Source organism: Mus caroli, unplaced genomic scaffold, assembly GCF_978045245.1.
Source record: "Mus caroli unplaced genomic scaffold, Mus_caroli_1 scaffold_4, whole genome shotgun sequence".
NCBI classification, from domain to species: domain Eukaryota; kingdom Metazoa; phylum Chordata; class Mammalia; order Rodentia; family Muridae; genus Mus; species Mus caroli.
Genome location: NW_028227259.1, coordinates 70,156,877 through 70,174,341, shown reverse-complemented (window position 1 = coordinate 70,174,341; position 17,465 = coordinate 70,156,877). Strand labels below are relative to the sequence as shown.

The 17,465-nt window shown below is 45.0% G+C and overlaps 2 protein-coding genes across 5 annotated transcripts in view; one reads left to right on the top strand and one right to left on the bottom strand.

The window, feature by feature from the left end:
* Nucleotides 1-4,840, top strand: part of Atp8a1 (ATPase phospholipid transporting 8A1) — a 229,112-nt gene extending 224,272 nt beyond the window's left edge. For all 4 annotated transcript variants that reach the window (XM_029478096.2, XM_021162268.3, XM_021162270.3 and 1 more), the window contains one exon: nucleotides 1,282-4,840. In XM_029478096.2, coding sequence (XP_029333956.1) covers nucleotides 1,282-1,379 — 98 coding nt within the window. In that variant the 3' untranslated portion in view covers nucleotides 1,380-4,840. The remainder of the gene's footprint in view (nucleotides 1-1,281) is intronic.
* Nucleotides 4,841-10,053: 5,213 nt separating this feature from the next.
* Shisa3 (shisa family member 3) lies at nucleotides 10,054-16,578 on the bottom strand. The gene is made up of 2 exons (XM_021163992.3): nucleotides 15,721-16,578; nucleotides 10,054-13,334 (listed from the first exon to the last, which is right to left on the bottom strand). Exons 1-2 carry the CDS (start codon nucleotides 15,995-15,997, stop codon nucleotides 12,895-12,897), a joined length of 717 nt encoding a protein of 238 aa, XP_021019651.1. The 5' UTR covers nucleotides 15,998-16,578; the 3' UTR covers nucleotides 10,054-12,894.
* Between the last annotated feature and the right edge of the window lie 887 nt (nucleotides 16,579-17,465).

Below are 17,465 nucleotides of genomic sequence, written 5' to 3'. Positions count from 1 at the left end.
ATTTGCACCACATTTAACTATTTAAAATTCATGATTTAAAATTGTGCAACGTGATATATAAACACAAATGGTTGGTTAACAAACCCAAGGGCTACACCACCTCCCAGTTAATAACAAAGTTTAAAATGCTGCTGTCTTTTCATTCCTTGGAGCCTTAAATCTTAAAAATGAAACAGTAAGATAAATCTAAACTCTTAAAAGCTGCCTGTGTTGTTATCTTTCCTACTTAAATAACTCTGCCAGAGTCTTTTCGGCTTTCATGCAATGCAAAGAAACATATATTTTCCCCTTCAAAAATATTTATGCATATTTAGAGTTGGAAGAAGTTATTAGGTATCTCACCCTCTTAACATTTCAAGGACCTGAAAGAGAACATAATATATACAGCCCTAGAGTAAATTCATTGGTGTCAGTAATATATCTTTTATTTTGTGTTTCCACATGTAATTTATTTTCCTTTATATATGCCCATGTTTTAGTGCTTTTGGACTTTATATATCAAGGGGTCTTTTCCAAAGTTGTGATCCCCCTAGGGGGTCATATCCTATCCCCACACCCCCTCTGACTATATATAAAACATCAGTGATGTGTGTGTGTGTGTGTGTGTGTGTGTGTGTGTGTGTGTGCATGCACTGGGAGGCAAAGAAAATGCCGCATAAGAAAACAGGCCTCTCTTCCACCACTGGCAATTTCTGTGTGTTCTTTCTCTTTCCCACTCAGTGCCATTAGTTAACAAATGATCACGTATCTATTTATAGAGAATAACAGATAATCATGTAACTATAGAGGATTACAAATGATAATGAATCTATTCATGGAGAATGGGGTGGTGTTTTCATGTGTGTGCTCATGGTAGGATAATTTAATCAAGCTAATTAATACATCCCTCTGTGCACCTCCTCCAACCTTCTCACTCCCTTGGCCCCTGCCTAAAAATGTATCCAATGCCATGTTCAGACTCTGAGCCCTTCCAGTCACAAGAAAGCAAACGTAAAGGGGGTGGACTTTCTTGCTATGCGTCTCCGAGGCCCAAGGGAGATTAGCCAGCTTCAGCCTAGTGTCATGGGAAGCAGAGTTTAGAAGATGTACACTGGCAGCCGCTGGTCCTTCTGCTCCTCCTTTTTGCTGCTGAACTTGTGTCTCTTCCAGATGTTAAACGTTAATGCCCCTTGCTTCTGAAGGTGGGAACAATGCATCAGCTCTGCCAGGAGATGGTGGCACACTGTAACTGACAGTAATTTCCAGTTCATTAACTGATGTCTACTCTTTCGTTGCTTACAGACGGCTATGCTTTCTCTCAAGATGAAAACGGCATCGTCTCACAGTCTGAAGTCATCAGAGCCTATGATACCACGAAGCAGAGGTCGGATGAGTGGTGAATGGCAGGCCTAAGCCACCGGCCCCCCCGCTGTGTCTCTGAGGAGAGCTGTCACAGTCTAAGGTCATCACTGTAACCTGCTGACCAATTCCAGTCTGGTCCATGGGGAGAAAAAGTGGATCTGAGCTCATCTCACAGATGAATTTCAAGGACATTGTGCTATGTGACTACTGTAATACCATTGTCCTTGGATGTCCTCAAAGTACCTGCTAAGGCTTTGTAAACCGATATTGGAAATTACCTTTTATCTTGCCAGAGTGCTTTCTCAAAATGGGGACAGGTCAGTGTTCACAAGCCGTCCCTCTGGGGCTGTAACTATCGTTCATTGGCTCAACCACCAGTCAATCAACCATTTAAAAGAAACAACAACTCAGAAGTGATGTTAAGGGAAGGACTCTCGATATCCGGACTATCTGGATATACTGAAATAAGACAGCTCACTCTACTGAGCATTTCTAAACAAGGCATTAACATGTGTTTGTGTCAAAGAGTGTCTTGCTGAGTGTTTGCCAAAGACGTTCAGTGTGTGCGTTTCTCATTCAGTAGTCATCTGCCCAGAAATTTAAAAGAAAGTTTTTTTCATGGTACCTCCGTACCATCTGCATGCTTGACTTTTCAAACATGAGCGTGACTTAAAATTTTGAGCATTTCCAGGCGTTTGCTACTAAAATCTGTGATGTTGCACCTTCGGCCTTACAACTGCTTTTCTGTCGTTTGTCTTCTTTTATTTGTTCCAGTCGGAGGGACGTGTGTCCGTGTGACCGTTGTTATGACGCTGCCTTTTTCTTTTTTCCTTTTTTAATTGTACTGTCTGTCATTTCTGATGAACGTTAGACTCCTTTAGATGTTCCTTTAAAAAAAAAAAATCTGGCTTTTGCCGCATATTGAGTGACTACGTCTTCAGTCTTTCCCCTCCTAAGGAAATTACCCTTACATATTTATGTGGGATTTCCAAAGACCTTTGGGATAATCCGTGAGATAGTGCATGGGCTTTTTGTCATGTACATAGGCTCAGCTTTTGTCCCGTGCTGTTTGTTCTTCACTGTGCTCTCCCACTGGCAATGATATGTGCAGCACAGTTGGTCTCATGGCGACTACGCGTATGCTTAAGCCTGAAAATTATTTCACAGTTCACTCAGCCGACAACTCCCAAACTGAGTCACATACTGCTTATCGACACGAGAGAGATAAGTGGCACACTTCCCTCGTTCTAAGGACATACCTATTTTACGCTAGCCTAACACCTCACAGTCAATGAATACTTATCATCATAAGTAGGGTTCACTGATATGTTTTTCGAACATGTGTTCGCTCTGATCAGTTTGGCATCTCCATGAATTCGCCTGAAAAAAAAAAAAAGCCTATTTTGCTACCAACAGTAAATGGTGAAGGGGCTGTTTAAAAACCACACGCAGTTTTCTACAGTTTTTATGGTATTTTTTTCATCTTAAAAGATTAAAAAAAAAAAGGGAGTTCTAGTTTTCAGATACACTTCAGAGATCGAAACACACTCTTCTGCCTTCTATTCAAAAGCCTGTTTGCCTTTTTGTGGATTACCAGCAAAATAGACCTTCAAACGTGTGCAAGGACTAGCTTTGAGAAGGGGGGTTTTCTCCATATTACCCTGTTAAATCATTTCATTGCCCCCCGCCCCCACTTTTCTTGGTCTGAATTTAAAATTAGACTGTGTGTCTTCCTTCTCTAAAGCTGTAGCTACTTTCCATCATGTCTCCATACTCCCTGCAAAGAAGATGAGGTTCTAAAAATTCACGTAATTGGAAAGGAAGCAGAGTGGACACACTTCACATCTCAAACGGTCCCGTTTGGAGCTTAGATCAGCCACCCGAGAATCAAAGCATCAGGCAGAACCACACAACATAGAATCTAAGCTGATCTTCCAGACTGTGAGGCTGCAGGCTTAGCTGTCCACCAGCTGAATCTGGAGAGTGGGTTCTTCTCAGCCTTCTGGGGGTGACCATTGAGGTCATTCCCCCCAAAATGACTGGTTATCCAAGAAAGGCTTTCTTCCCTTGGCCCAGCCGTCAGAGGTATCTGTCTCCAGATTCCTCACCTCAGAACGTTGTCAATGAGAATGGAATCTTCTGACCTCTGCCTGGAAATCGAAAGTCATCTTTTTATCCTGAATCATAAATTATTTTGATGGATCTCTTCCACATGAGCATACTAAGTTATACAACATACCCTGAAAACAAGACTCTATATGCCTTTTGTCCCTGGATCCTGTGTTTGAATGACAGGCATTAATTTGGTCTCTCTGTTCTTAAGTTGGGGAGAACACAGAGAGTGGCCATTTGGGTGAAACTTGAAATAGGGACTTGCTATAGCAGTGAGTTTACAGAGACTTAATCCTCTCAAGTTTCTACCCTTTGTCAGCTGGGGAAAAGGCACATGGTTTTACCATGGCTTTGAATGGGTGCAGTCAAAGTGACTTTAAGCCTATGTTTTCTGAAATAAACAACACAGAACTCCAATTTAAAAGTCCCCTATAGGGGACTCTGGTAAATGCTGACGTGACTACTTTGTAACGTTTACAACCTAGAAAAGCTGGGCGGTGAATCGTTGATGTTGGGTTGGAATATCACACAGTAGTGGAGAGCACATAGACTTTCTGTGTGTTAGATATGCACCTAACAATTCACTGCTGTCTCACACCTAAAAGATGCTCTATTAGTAAAGGTATTAGCAGGAAAGCAGTGTTCTTGGAAACGTAGGCCTTTTAACATGGTAAATGTGCCTCTTGGCTGGTTCTCCACTCAGTGCTCCCTGGGAGCCAGGAGAATTTGCTGGATTGCTTCTTTCTCACCCTGGCAGGTGAAGGGATACTGCCAAATAAGGGAGCCATGGACTGTGTTGTCATTAAAGAGAGTCAGTGAGTCGGTTTCCTTTCCATCAGGAAAAATGGATTCTGTGAATAATCAGGGTGTTGTCTCAGCATTTGATGATATATTTTAATTTTTCAATTCAGTATCCCAGAGAGCTGGTGTGATGTTCACAATAGGTTAGTCTGTTCTATACTCAGTGTCACACTCATAACCTGTGATTGAAAGCTGCCCTTTCAGAAAACGAATGCTAGTGAGAAGGCAATGGATTGGCGTCCTTTTTAATCAGTGTGTAATTATTATAAAGCTACCTGTTCAGCATACACTTGGGTTTTGTTTTTTGTTTTTTGTTTTTTTCTGATGTTTCCTGGTCTTAAAACTTGTATCATAAGATGAATCTTTAGTCTAATAATTAAGCTACAAAATTTATCAAGGAAATGCCCCACTCATTCACACCATGGTGAGCAAGGATGTGGAATCCCTTCTGTCTGTTGCTTACAATAACACTGTGTGGCTCCGTGCCTCATAAATGCTTTGTAATTGTGAGTATTTCTGGACTGTTTCTTAAACATATCATAGTCTGACTTTTCTCACATTAAAATAAAACAACTTGTGAAACTTAGTTATACTTTGCTGTGTTTTGATTAACCTTCAGCAGTTATTAAAGTGGAATGCCAGTTAAATTTTAAGAAAAGGAGGTAAATGCCTTCTGTGTTTCATATTGATTTATTTTTTTGTAGGAGAGCAGCTGTTTGAGTTTTTTGGTGTGTGTGTGTGTTTGTCTTTGTTTTTTGGGTTTTTTTTTTTTGATAGGTTTATGGTTTGCATGAATTAGTATTTAAGGCGATTCAGACTAATGCATGGCTTTTGTGTAAATCCTTATATTTATTTCTGTCTTATGAAACTTTACCATGACCTAAGAAGAATTAATGGGCAAATTAATCGGTCCTCCACATGACTTTCTTTTTTTAAAAAAATAAATGGGTTGTTTTACAAGTTTCAACCAATTCGGCGGAATCTTTTTTACTTAATTGAATCTTCTGATTAGCTTCCCTCTGAGAACTCTCCTTTAGAAAGTTCACGAAACTTCTCAGCAAATCGGTCTTCCTTAAATAGGAAGAAAGGTGGCCTGGCCTGTAGCTCCCTTTGAATTAGCAGCAACTTTCCATCGGTAAGTATGCTCTGGTGGAGATGAGATTCCCAGTTGTAGACTAGAAGCCATAAATGCAGCGAGTGCTGCTTGCAGCCCCCTCTGGCTCATTTCTCGCCTTTGCAAATGTATGAAGTTAAAAGTAAGAAGGCAGCCTTGGAAGGCAGCTATGAAAAGCCGCCGTTCGCTTTAAAAAAAATAAAATAGACATTCAGCTCTGTGGAAAAGCCATTCCCCCCGTAACGGCTGTAAAGATCGTGGCGCTGCATGCTGCGTGGATAGTGTCGAATCTGTGCTTAAAGTGGTTCTCTCAGGTTTGTGTATCTTGATGTTTGATGCACTGTGTTTTATAAATAGTTACAAATGTTGAGTAAAACCCATTTCTATGCACTGTTCCGTGTCATTGGCCTTTGGTGACTGTGCATGTTTTAAACTGCAAATTTTAAACATTTTGTCCTAATTGTTAATAAAAAATAAAATAAACTTTACCATTACATAAAGGAACTGGCTGAAGTTTTGATTGCTACTTTTCACATATATGTTGCTTTATAGAGGTTCAAAGCCATAGTAACTATAGTCTGAGATGCTGTATCCATCTGATAGCTTCCTAACATTTTGTTTACAGCTGTATTTAAGTCAAATTAATTCGGCTAAATGAAATAGAAAAGTAGTCCTAATTTGACAGGAGAGTAGTTTGTATTTAACACAAATATTTTGGGGGGAAGTTACTGTATTTCGATTTTATTGTCTGGAAATGTCTCTGCGTTTTAAATCAGATTGTCAGTAAACAGTTCACAAGAGGTCTCTGTCCTTTTGTGTTGGATGAATTTTTGTAGGTTTTCTAAACCCACTTGAGAGGGAGAGGGAGAAGGAGAGAGGGGGCGGGGGGGCAGGTTTAGCCAATAACATTCAAAGGAAGTAACCATAAAATAATAAAATGGGCCAGATTTACATGGAAACGTGGAGTAAGCACCATGTGGAATAAGTGCCATGTTTTTCAGAAACAAGCATCTTGTGATAGAAGCTCACTCAGTGGAGATGGATTTGGTAAGCTGCTAGAATCTAAGTCCTTGAGACAGAGGTACTGGGCACAGCATAGAGAAAAGGAGCTGATTTGAGAACGCCATGTCTACTTAGCTGTTGGGAGCCCCTGTCCTTCCTCCCGCAGACTTCCTGAGGCACCTGGTGGTGGGTCTTCATGCAAAGCCCCAGTAAAACAGTTTATAGAGGAGTTACCTCTGAGTTCTATTACACTTTACACACTTAACTTGCCATCCCCTTTAAAAGGGTTTGGGGGGAATATATGTGTGTGGATACTGACACCTTGGCATGGGATGCCTTCAACTGTTGCTATAGGCAACAGCAAACTTGAAATATACCCTCCTAATTCAATACGTCATCCTCCATTTAAAGTCTGTTTTCTCATGCTTACGGCGTCTCTAACCTAAAGCTACCATGGCTATAACATAGCCACCCCAGTCTAATGAAGAGACGTCTTACAAACCTGGATAATTTCACAAGTAAGCTCATAAAAAAAAATGTTGGAAAATATGAAATGCTTTCTAACATTTGGTCTTTATTACCTCTAAGTACAAACTGGGTAGTTAGCAAATGCAAGAAGTCTGGCAGAATAATTTCACAAATAATGAATGTCTAATTGCAATTTCTAAATAACCAGATATGTAAATGTGTAACACTTTGCTCCCTTACATAACCCAACATGCCTATAAATTTGTATTTTCCCTAAACATATATGAAATTTAAAAAGTAAGTTGATACCAGCTTAATGTTATGTCTCAGGTTCCCAGTTGTAACTGTATATATTTTGGGGAGCCTTTTAATTATTTCAGTTTAGGGAATTTTTCTTTCCTGTGGATTTAGATCAATCTGATAATGTGATATGCAACTCCTCACACTAAAAAAAGAAAGAGTAAGCAGGCAGAAAAAATAAAAAATAAGAGGAAACAATCTATCCATTTGGACAATTCAAAACATCATCCGTTGGCTTTGGAATGGAGAATAAATTTTAAAGCAAAATCACTCTGTAAGATTTGTTTCCTAAAGTGTATGATAAAATGAATGCAGAGCCCAGTCAGTGGGTGTGGTCCACAGGTGGTACTACTGGGAGGTGGGGCCTAGTGGGAGATCTTTGGAGACAGGCCCTCAAGGAGGGTAACTCTGGCCCTTCCTCAATCCTGTTTGTCCCCTAGGATCATGAAGGATGAGGCTTTGCTTCCTACATGTGCCTGCTCTGATATGCTGCCTTGCCATGAGCCCAAAGCAAACAGCCACCAAAACTGGGAGCCCAATGAACCCTCTTAAATTCTAAAGTTCAACCTCACCTATTTTGTGACAATGCTGGAAAACTGACTAATGGCAACCATAGGGCTCCTCAGGCTGGAGCAATAATGGACAGCAATAGGAATTTGGCCACTTCTCATGAGGCTGTGATTCATCAAGTCTTCGTTTTCTGTTCTCCATCACCAGTCGGTGGTCCACATTGCCCCACAACAATTGGGCTTTCGTTTTTTACTCTAGAGTATTTTTAAACTCTCCTGCCCTCTATACATACCATTGATTTCTACCTGGATCCCACCCCCCTAGAGTGCAGCTGATCTGAGAGAGTGGATCTTCTTACCCAGACAGTCCAAAGCAACTATTAACACTCCCATCTTACAAATGAAACAAGCAGGAGGTGAGCAAATGACCAAAAGACTCTTCTAAGCAAGAGCCAGAAAATTAACCAGACCTAAAAGCTCAAAAGCCAAACTCCCCTCTGGGTGTCTTCCATCTCTCACATGTAAAGGGGGAAGTGTGCATCCTCTGATGTTTCTTTTCCGGTTCTCACAATATGGCACAAGCTTCATGCCTATTAGGACCCTGATGCTATAGGGCATGTAAGACACAATGCACCTAGTCACTTTCCCCCAGTGGATTTTCTGAGAAATGTTTTGGGTTGTTTTCCTAAGAAACTTGGGCCTTCTAGGCTAATGTCATAAAGAACATAGGCTTGCAAAGCTGACCTCCTAGGACACAAATCTTATCTCCCCCATCTTGCCTGTTCTGGGAGACATGTTGACCTTCTACTGTGATCTCTCCATCCTACGTCAGAGGAAGGACCGCCTGAAAACTCAGCGACATAATGTAGAAAGGTCTCGAGAAAATGCATGACGCTTAGTAAATCTAATCATAGGAATGACCACATTTCAAAATGTAGGATTCTAGTTTTCACAATAATCATCATTTGAGGATGCTGACACTGTGATTATTTGTAAGAACAATAAAATGCTCAGCCAGATACCTTGCCACTATGTCTTGTGATAGTGGGACATAGTGAGCATGTCCTCGGAGATTTCAAATGACATGACTGACGCCCCCTCCCCATGTTTAATTGTCCAAAATTGAAGATGAGGGCAATTCACAGTCCCTTATAAAATACTTCCAAGCTGCCACTTGCATTTAATATGTTGGGAAAATACAAAATACTTCTTAAGAATTGGTCTTTGCCAGCCGGGCGTGGTGGCACACGCCTTTAATCCCAGCACTCCGGAGGCAGAGGCAGGCGGATTTCTGAGTTCGAGGCCAGCCTGGTCTACAAAGTGAGTTCCAGGACAGCCAGGGCTACACAGAGAAACCCTGTCTCGAAAAACCAAAAAAAAAAAAAAAAAAGAATTGGTCTTTGCCTCTAAGTACAAACTGCTAGCAATTGAAAGAAAATAGCAATAATAATTTCACAACAATGTCTAATTGCAATTTTAAATAACCAGGTATTTAATATATAGTAACACTTTGCTTCCTTAATAACTTAACTTGTGATGTGTTGTGTGTCATTCAAGAGTCCTAGTCCCTGGATGCTGCTGGCTCTTTTACTAGATCTCTTAATTCCGTTACTCTTCTCTACTGCATCCCTCCCCCCACCCCACCCCTGTTAGTCTTCCTCACTCAAACCCTCCACATGTTTTTCACAGCTCTCAGTATGAGTCTATACCTCTTTCCACATGTCCTGCATTACTGTCATGACCACAGTTATGAAGCATCCTAGGGACTAGGTTATAGGCTCATCTTCTTCTACCTGACCGTGAGCTATCTGAGAGAAGGAATGACACCACTTCTCCATTTTTTTTCCTTTTTGCATGTGTATGTGTGATGTTTGTCCATGTGTGTACATGTGTTTGAAGGGGTACCACATTTGTATGTGGACTACGTATGTGGGAGCCCGAGGAGACTTATTCTCAGGCACCTCCTTGGTCTCCCTCTACCTTATTCATTGAGGCAGGGTTCCTCCGTTGAACCTAGAGCTCACTGATTTAGCTAGTCTAGCTAGCCAGCTTGCCAGCAGTTCCCTGTCTTCACCTTCGTAGGGAAGCTGGAGATACATACTCATTCAGCATTTCGCCAAGGACCCAAACTCAAGCCCTTGGATGTGTACAAGTACTTTATCCGCTGGACTACGTGCCTGGCCTCTACGGTGCTGCTTTTTCTGAAGCCCCTACAACATCCCATCTCAAGCTCTAGTTGCCTTTTCCCAGCCAGTGATGGAGAGTAGAGACTTCTGGGATAGGAACTACATTTAATTCCACTTGGACTTTTCAACCCCACACAGGGCCAAACCCAAAGGTGAGGAATGTGATTCAAAGGCTTGTTGAAAGAGACATGTCTAAAAGTTATCATGGAATGGCTTTATTATGTTAAGATCATAAATAGTATTAGCAGCCACTTAGCTTCCAAAGAGAAGGCTTGTACAAAGATACATTTTTGTGTCACCAAGTACATGAGTATATGATTTGATTCAATGTCACTGAATGCCACGTTACAATAAATTACATGGACAACACCATCCTAGTTTTAAATACTATATGGCCAGGTGATTGGTTGGAGAATCCCACAGCAGCAGGGAAATACAGATGTGGGCACTCGGTGAGTCACTCAACATCGGTGCACCTAAAGACTGCATTCTGTTCTCCAAAGCAGCAGGAAACAGAAAATACAGCCACTGACAAACTAGAATCGTGCTTAGCACGGGAGGGGGCATTTCCATACTCTAGCAGACACTGTGGAACTGGGCAAGGGAGGGTGAAATTGGCTCAGTCACCTCTCTGTGAGTCCTTCAGGGTCTACTGAAGATTTGATTCTCTCTCTCTCTCTCTCTCTCTCTCTCTCTCTCTCTCTTTCTGTGTGTGTGTGTCTGTCTGTCTGTCTGTCTCTCTCTCTCTCTCTCCCTTCCACTCTCTCACTCTTGCTGCTCCTTCTGGCTCTTGTTCTTGCTCTCTCTCCCTCTCATTAGCGCACTGAATGGGTTTATTTTAATTACAGGTATATTGCCTGTAATTCATTTTTTCAACAACTAAAGGAGATTACAAAATAAGAAACATTCACTTCACTGAGTAGGACCAAGTAACAGCACATTAAAGCAGAGTATGACATCACACAGCCATAACCCCAGTATGTGGGTACAGGGATGCTAAGGCAGCAGGATCGTGAGTTCTAGAGCAGCCTTGCTATGTAGGGACACTCTATCTCAAAAAGAAGCTAAATAAAATTTAAAGCAGGTGCCACTCTGTTGTTTGAGGCATTCTCTACACGCCGACTCCAGTATTAACTTGCTGTAGAAAGTTGAACCCTTTAGTCTCCTCCTCCGTTTCCAGTTTTGTAAGATGGCAGTTACAATGCCTCTGAGTTGTCTGGAGGATTGGATAAGTTAACACACAACTGCTGAGCCCTGCACTTGACTTGTGTTAGAACAGAGAACTCAGCGGAAGTTAACTTAAAACTGTCAACGAAACAGTACAGATCTACTACAACCAGGATGGTGATCCCGTTGTGTGGGTTTGAGCACAGCCTCAGACATTTGTTCTTTACATCCAATTATCTCTTAAGTTGATTTTTATATAATCTTGAATACTTGGAAGAAAGACCAGATTTGCATGTGGAAGAAAGAGGCGACTGGAAGTTGGCACCACTCTAACTTCCTGGCAAAGGAGCAATGCCTTCGAACTGGTTTTCTCTGACCCTCAACTGGAAAACAAGGAAGCCAATTAACCCTCCTCTACCTCTGTTGACTTGGTACAGGGATACTGAAGGTGATAGATGACTGGATGAATTTCCAGAAGCTGGACTCTCCAAGTGCATCGATGGTGGTGAATAGCATGAAGGGAATGGGGCATGTAGATGAACAGGGAAGGGATTGGTAACAGGTGAGTGTATTGCCTGAAGAGGGTTGGCCTGAGCCCACAGAAAGGCAGGACTAGCAGTGTCACATCTTCTATGTATAACAAAAACCCAGAACATCCTATGAAAAAAAAATGTCTGGATGGTCAAACTCTACAGGCCAAGTGATATGTGAGGACCACAGAGAGACTGTTTTCTAAGGACTCTATAAAAACTGACCTCTGCTGCTTTCCTAAGTCCTGAGGAAGCCAATGTTTCCCTTAATTTTTAAAGATGGGAGTGTGGGATAAAAATATATCCTTTTACTAGCTAGCAAAAGAATTGTCACTAAGAGTATAAAATAAAGAATCCTGATTTGAAAACCCCAAATAGAGTTCAGGAAACTGGATAAATGTATTTATTTATTTTCTAGCCTGGTCCTTATGTGTCGTCACCAGACATCAAACACAGTGGCACATAAAATGTGGAATACTGAATGCTTACACTAATGTCCCCCCTCCCTTTGACTTTGAGCAAAATTATAGTATGACTTCTAAATAATTAGTAGCGTCAATGTGGTAAGTAAATTAAATTACAGATCTTCACGTTTCTATATAATTCTTTGTACAAATAAATGTTTTAAGACCCAATTGTCCAGCTTCCATTTAAACACTAATATTGCTGAACAAAAAGTCTGCAATAAATATTCCCTCAGGTTGGTGGGGGAGGTGTTTTTACCCAGAATCTGGGTTACAACGCATGTCTGAGTATATATTTAAAACTTTAAGCTTCCCATGTGGTTAGTGAAACCTTGTATTTTGGAAAAAGAAAACTCATATTTTAAAACAAAGTTTGTTATTAATTTAAGAAGTAAATGTTCTCATCGTACTAATATTGCTTATAGTTAGGTTGCTCCAAAAATTATAAATAGGTAGTTGCCTGGCCCTTCGAGTTTACTTAATAGTTAATTTTTAAGTGAACCTTTATAATTACAGTTAAGTGTATGTCCTTCCTTATTTATGTATATATTTGTACTACAATTCAACTCAGGAAAAGGAACACAGGGCATTTTTCTACAAAGGGTAGATGAATTGTCCAGTAAAATATTTTCTTTCAACTTGCAAACTGAACATCAAGCTGCTGACTATTTTAACAAAAGGTGACTAGGTTGTCACGTTCGCTGTGATTGCTAAGTCAGACCTCCTGTCATTATAGCCAAGAAACTCAAGACCAGAAAGCGCTGAGTCTTTCCGGCCCTTTCTTCCATGAGCATGGTGGGTTACCACACATCTCCTCAGAAGTGAGCGTGGCTTGGCCGAGACAGCAGCACTCCACCTGGCTGGCCTTCCCTGTGTGGCCTATTCACAGCCATCGACCCATCAACTGGAACTGAAATCCGGACAGCTCTTCCCAGGTAATGGGGGCTCCTGCTGGAGAGGGTATGCAAAATACTGGGGTGATACCAGGAAACCGGACGGTTGGGTTAGGTGTATGGTGTGACCAGTGGTGTAAGGTGGGGGTGATGAGGGCACCAGGCAGCTTGGCTCAGCCCTGGCAAAGGAGAACCTCTGCACAGATCCTCCCGTGGAGCTGGAGCTGGTGGCGGTGCTGGACTGCCTGGAAGCTGCTCTGAGGCTGGTGGAGGTGAGGATCATGGGCAAGGTCTCTGTCTGATAGCTTCGGAGCGAGAAGCGGATGGGCTGCTGAGAGGGCTCCTTGGGTCTCAAACAGGTGCAACAATAGATAGCCACTAAAGAGCCCAAAATGATGAAGGCAATGAAGATGGAGCCGACGATCAGGAAGGGGACGTAGACAGGCTCTAAAAGGCAAAAACAGACATACACAGATGCTGGGTACAAGTCACTCAAACCCTACCCTCTGCTCTGGCCTCTTAGAGACAGGAGGCAGAGGCTCATCATGGCTGTCAGCTTGCATGTGACTGGCAATCCCCAAAGTACAAACCATGGTGATGGAGTGCTCTTGCTACTCCTAGCAGGGAGAAAGCAAACTGGTGCTGTAGCCTCTGTTAGCAATTAGCCATCATATTGAACATCTAGAGGTCAAAAAGTCTATATCATCCTCTTGGTGCACTGAAGGGAGAGAGTAAGTTTGGGGGATCACCATGCATGTGCATTTAAATCTAGGTTTTAGGGGTTTGATCATGGTGGGACACTTAAAGGTCTAACCCACCTCCTAGACTGACAATCCATCTCCTGTCCAAATACTTCCAGTCTAAGCCAGGAGAACCAGGCCTGTTGAATGAAGGCCCAGGGTGTTACAGAGCTCTAGAAAGAGCAGGAGAAAGCAATCCACAGTGAGCCCCAATTTACTGTGTCTCCCACCATCTCACAAACCATCAGTCCTGACTCCAGACGTCATACCTCTGTGTCTACATTGCCACCCACAGAAAGAACAGCATGTAGTTCTCAGTACTGGTGACCCAGACTTCTTTCTGAGCACATCCCCAAGGCAGAGCAAACAAACTCTCCTTTGCTTCCATCTCTAAAAGGCAGATAGAAATAAGACTTTCTTTTCCAGAGGTATCAGGGCAGCTGCCTTGGTCTCTTCCCTTTGTGAAAGAACCACACAGAGAGGCAGGCTCCAGCTTCCGGGCAGCAGACAGGACACCTGGGTTTACTAAGGCTCTCGAGCCTGATTTTCTGTATCAGGTTGAACTTTTAGCACAGAGGCCTTGTGAGATAGCAACTCCCTCTTATCCAGATATAATTACATATCTTTTCCAAAGACTCAGCCAGGGTGGGACAGGTAGCAGCTACCCATGGGCTGCTAACTGTGAGCTCTTCGGCATCCCTTATGCTCCCCCACCCCCACCCCCTGTCTCCATCTCCGTGTGAGTACCAGTGGTATAGAAGGCCAGGTGAAGTTGGCCTGCACTCCCTGTGCACTGGAGTCAAACAGCTGTATGCTACTGTCATCAATAAACTGACTCTTCGATGGCAATATGCCCGTTTTAAATTGGAAAAATGGCCCAGCGTAGTTAAGTCACCAGAGGTTAAAGTGCTGGCAGGAGGCAGAGCCACTATCCATCTGGTTTGGCCTGATCTCAGACTCAATAAGTGGGGAGAATGCTCCAATCCTCTAGTCTCTTTTTTGGAGAACAACCCTCCTCCCGACTCAGGAGGCAGGCTTAGCATTGCCTAGAGAAGCAAAGAAGTTTGGTTTTTCTAACATGCTAAGAGAGCCCTGAGTTCCTGCTTTCTGCTATGTAGTCTAGAAACCACTTCCCAGGTCCTCAGGACTGGGCTTCTTAACACTCTCCCCTCACCACCAAAATTAAACCCCAGAGGAAAACACTGTTTGATGCTGACCCCTCTCCTCTCAGTTATCATTTGGACGACAGGACCTGCTTCTCTCTCCCTGTCTTTCTGGGGATCCGAGTGTGCAGGCCTCACACTGCCGCCTCCCAGTCCTGGGGAGACACAGGCTCTCAGCTCCACACACTTCTCGGGTTTCCTGGCAGTAAAACCTTCGCCTTGAGCTGTAAAAGGTTTCCCTGATGTTCCAACTCAAGTGGAAAACTTTTTTTTCAAGGTGTAAATTTCCTCAGCTGGGGTCCTGATTTATTCACCTCTTAAGTGAGCAAGTGGACAAGTGAGCGGAAATTTGACCCGTGTTTTCCGACGTGAGAATAGGGGGCCTGAGAAAGCCCTGTGACCCGGAATTTTAAATCCTCACCTCCAAAGACTTGGGTGTTTCTGAAAAGCGTGACAATAGGGGGTGGGCTAGAGAGGGTAATTGGATGCAGGGAATTGTAAGGAAGTTGGAAGAGTGACGAAATGCTACTACTCGACAAAAGAAAATAAGGGGGTGAAAAATCAGCCTGTGGGACTGTACTTGGGCTCTTGATCAGAGTCGCGTTCCCTGGCACCCGAACTTCCGGAGCTCCCCGCTTTGACCAGAGCGCCCAGGAAACCCAACCTAGGCTCCAGCTGTCTTCCCTAGAAGCACCAGGTTCCCGCCAGCCCAGCAGTTCCTGGGAACCCTTGCAAACTTTCCCTGGGGCCGAACCATGGGGATCACGTGCAGTCGGGATCCAAACTGCAAAGCGATAGGACCCCTGACCTGAAATACGATCACCCTCTTTTTCTTCGATCCCCAGACCCAGAGGGGGTCCACTTTGCGTGGAGTAAGGCGTGCCTGTGTCGGGTGGGCGAGCCATGTCCGCCCAGGGATGCCGCACTTACGCGCGGTGATGCCAGGATGCTCCAGCTCTCCGCGGTCGTTGGTGCAGCCCCCCTGCTCCAACCGGGCGTCGGCTGCCGCGCAGCAGTAGCGCAGCGCACACGAGCCGCAGCAGATGGTGGCGTCCTGCGTGTCGAAGTCCTCGGGGCACTGGAACCCCTCGTGATAGTTGCCCTGCGCGTCCACCCAGCCGTGGCAGTATTCCCCAGGCTGCTGCGCGCCCGCCGGGCCCCAACGCAGCAAGCCCACGAACAGACAGAACGCCAGCAGCGCCCCCATCGCCGCCCCGCACCCGGTGGCAGCTGGAGAATCGGAGGGCGGAGCCGGAGCTCCAGGGGACCACGGTTCCGCCTCCCCGAAGCACCACGCGGCCAGTTGACCTCCCGGTCAAGAACGCGTTCTCGTGGGTTAGCAGCGGCTGGGCAGGAGGCGTGGGCTGCTCTGCGGGCTCCGCTGGCCGGAGGTCAGCATGGTGCGCGAGGGTGAGGGGACCAGGGATCGCGGGAGGCCACCGCGTAGGCTGCGACTGAAGCAGCGGCCGCCTTTAGCCAGGCTCATCGCGCTAGGAGCACCCGGGGCCGGGCTGCCTCCCACCCCGCTATTCTTGCGGGCCGTCGAGCCCTGAACGACCAACTCCAGGGCCGGGCAGTGTCCCGATCGTGGGCTGTCGCCCGGTACCCGGCAGAGCCGGGAACTGAGCTTGGCTCTCCACGTGCAGTTCTCGGGGACCAACGGCTAATTCCGCTCCGGCCCCTGACTGTCACGCAGGCGGGAGACAGCCCAGTCGCGGCCAAGTGCAGAGGGCCTGGGGTGGCTGACAGCTCTGCCTGGAGGGCGTCCCTTAAAAAGGCAGAGGGAGGAGGAGACTCGAGGGTGAGGAAAGTCCGCCCTCCGGGGTCGCCGAGCGAGCTAATCACAGCAGGCGCACCGCGGTGCGGTCCCCGACGCCCGCAGGTTCACGCGCGTCTCCCCTCCGCCCCCACCCACGGCGCTATCCCGGGCCTTGGCGGTGACCCCGAGGGGACCAGCCCGAGCCTGCCACCTAGCTGTCACATAGCCAGGGGAAAAACCTGCAGAAGGATGAGGAAGACTAAGGTCAGGCCTCCGTCCACGCCTGCCAGCTCACGAGGGGACTCGCGCCGCGCTTGAGCTCCACGGGTTTCTCTTAAAAAACGAGCGCGGCGTCTGAAGTCCCCTAACTGTCCTGTCTGCTTGTGCACAGACCCAGTTTGTCCCTGGGCCGCCGATTCTGAGGATTCGTTCGATTCCTATAACCTGATTTTTAGGGTCACCAACATTTGTACCTCACTCCCACCCCTTCACCCCTCCTTTCCAGCTTCCACGAGTTCACGCTCAGGCGCCTCCTTCCCGCACCGCTGAGCCGGCGCCGGGGAGGACCCGGGTCAGCTCCGCCAGCCGCACTTCAAAGGCCAGGATTTCGGTGTTCCGCGCCCGCAAAGGAAATAAAAGAGCAGAATTAATGATAATCGAGCCTATCTGAACTTCTGTTCGGGCAAAGAAACACATTTATTTAAATGATGTGTCCCCTGTGGGCTGTTTGCAGGGCATGGCTCCTCCAGCTGAGGGAGAGCCGTGTGAAGCCAGAGTTACGTGAAACCCGTGCTAACCTCAAGACTTTATTTTTATTGCAACCTGTGTTTCCTCTCCGGGGTTTATTGGTTCGGTACGTGTGAGGACATTCGTCTCAGCCACACGGTTTGTCAAACGCTTTGAACACCCTGTCACC

Excerpts from the sequence above, each read along its gene's own strand:
- Shisa3 (XM_021163992.3), bottom strand. The coding sequence starts at position 15,997 with ATGGGGGCGCTGCTGGCGTTCTGTCTGTTCGTGGGCTTGCTGCGTTGG. Across the intron at positions 13,335-15,720 it reads GCATCCTGGCATCACCGCGC|AGCCTGTCTACGTCCCCTTC; the intron begins GTAAGTGCGGCA and ends TTTGCCTTTTAG.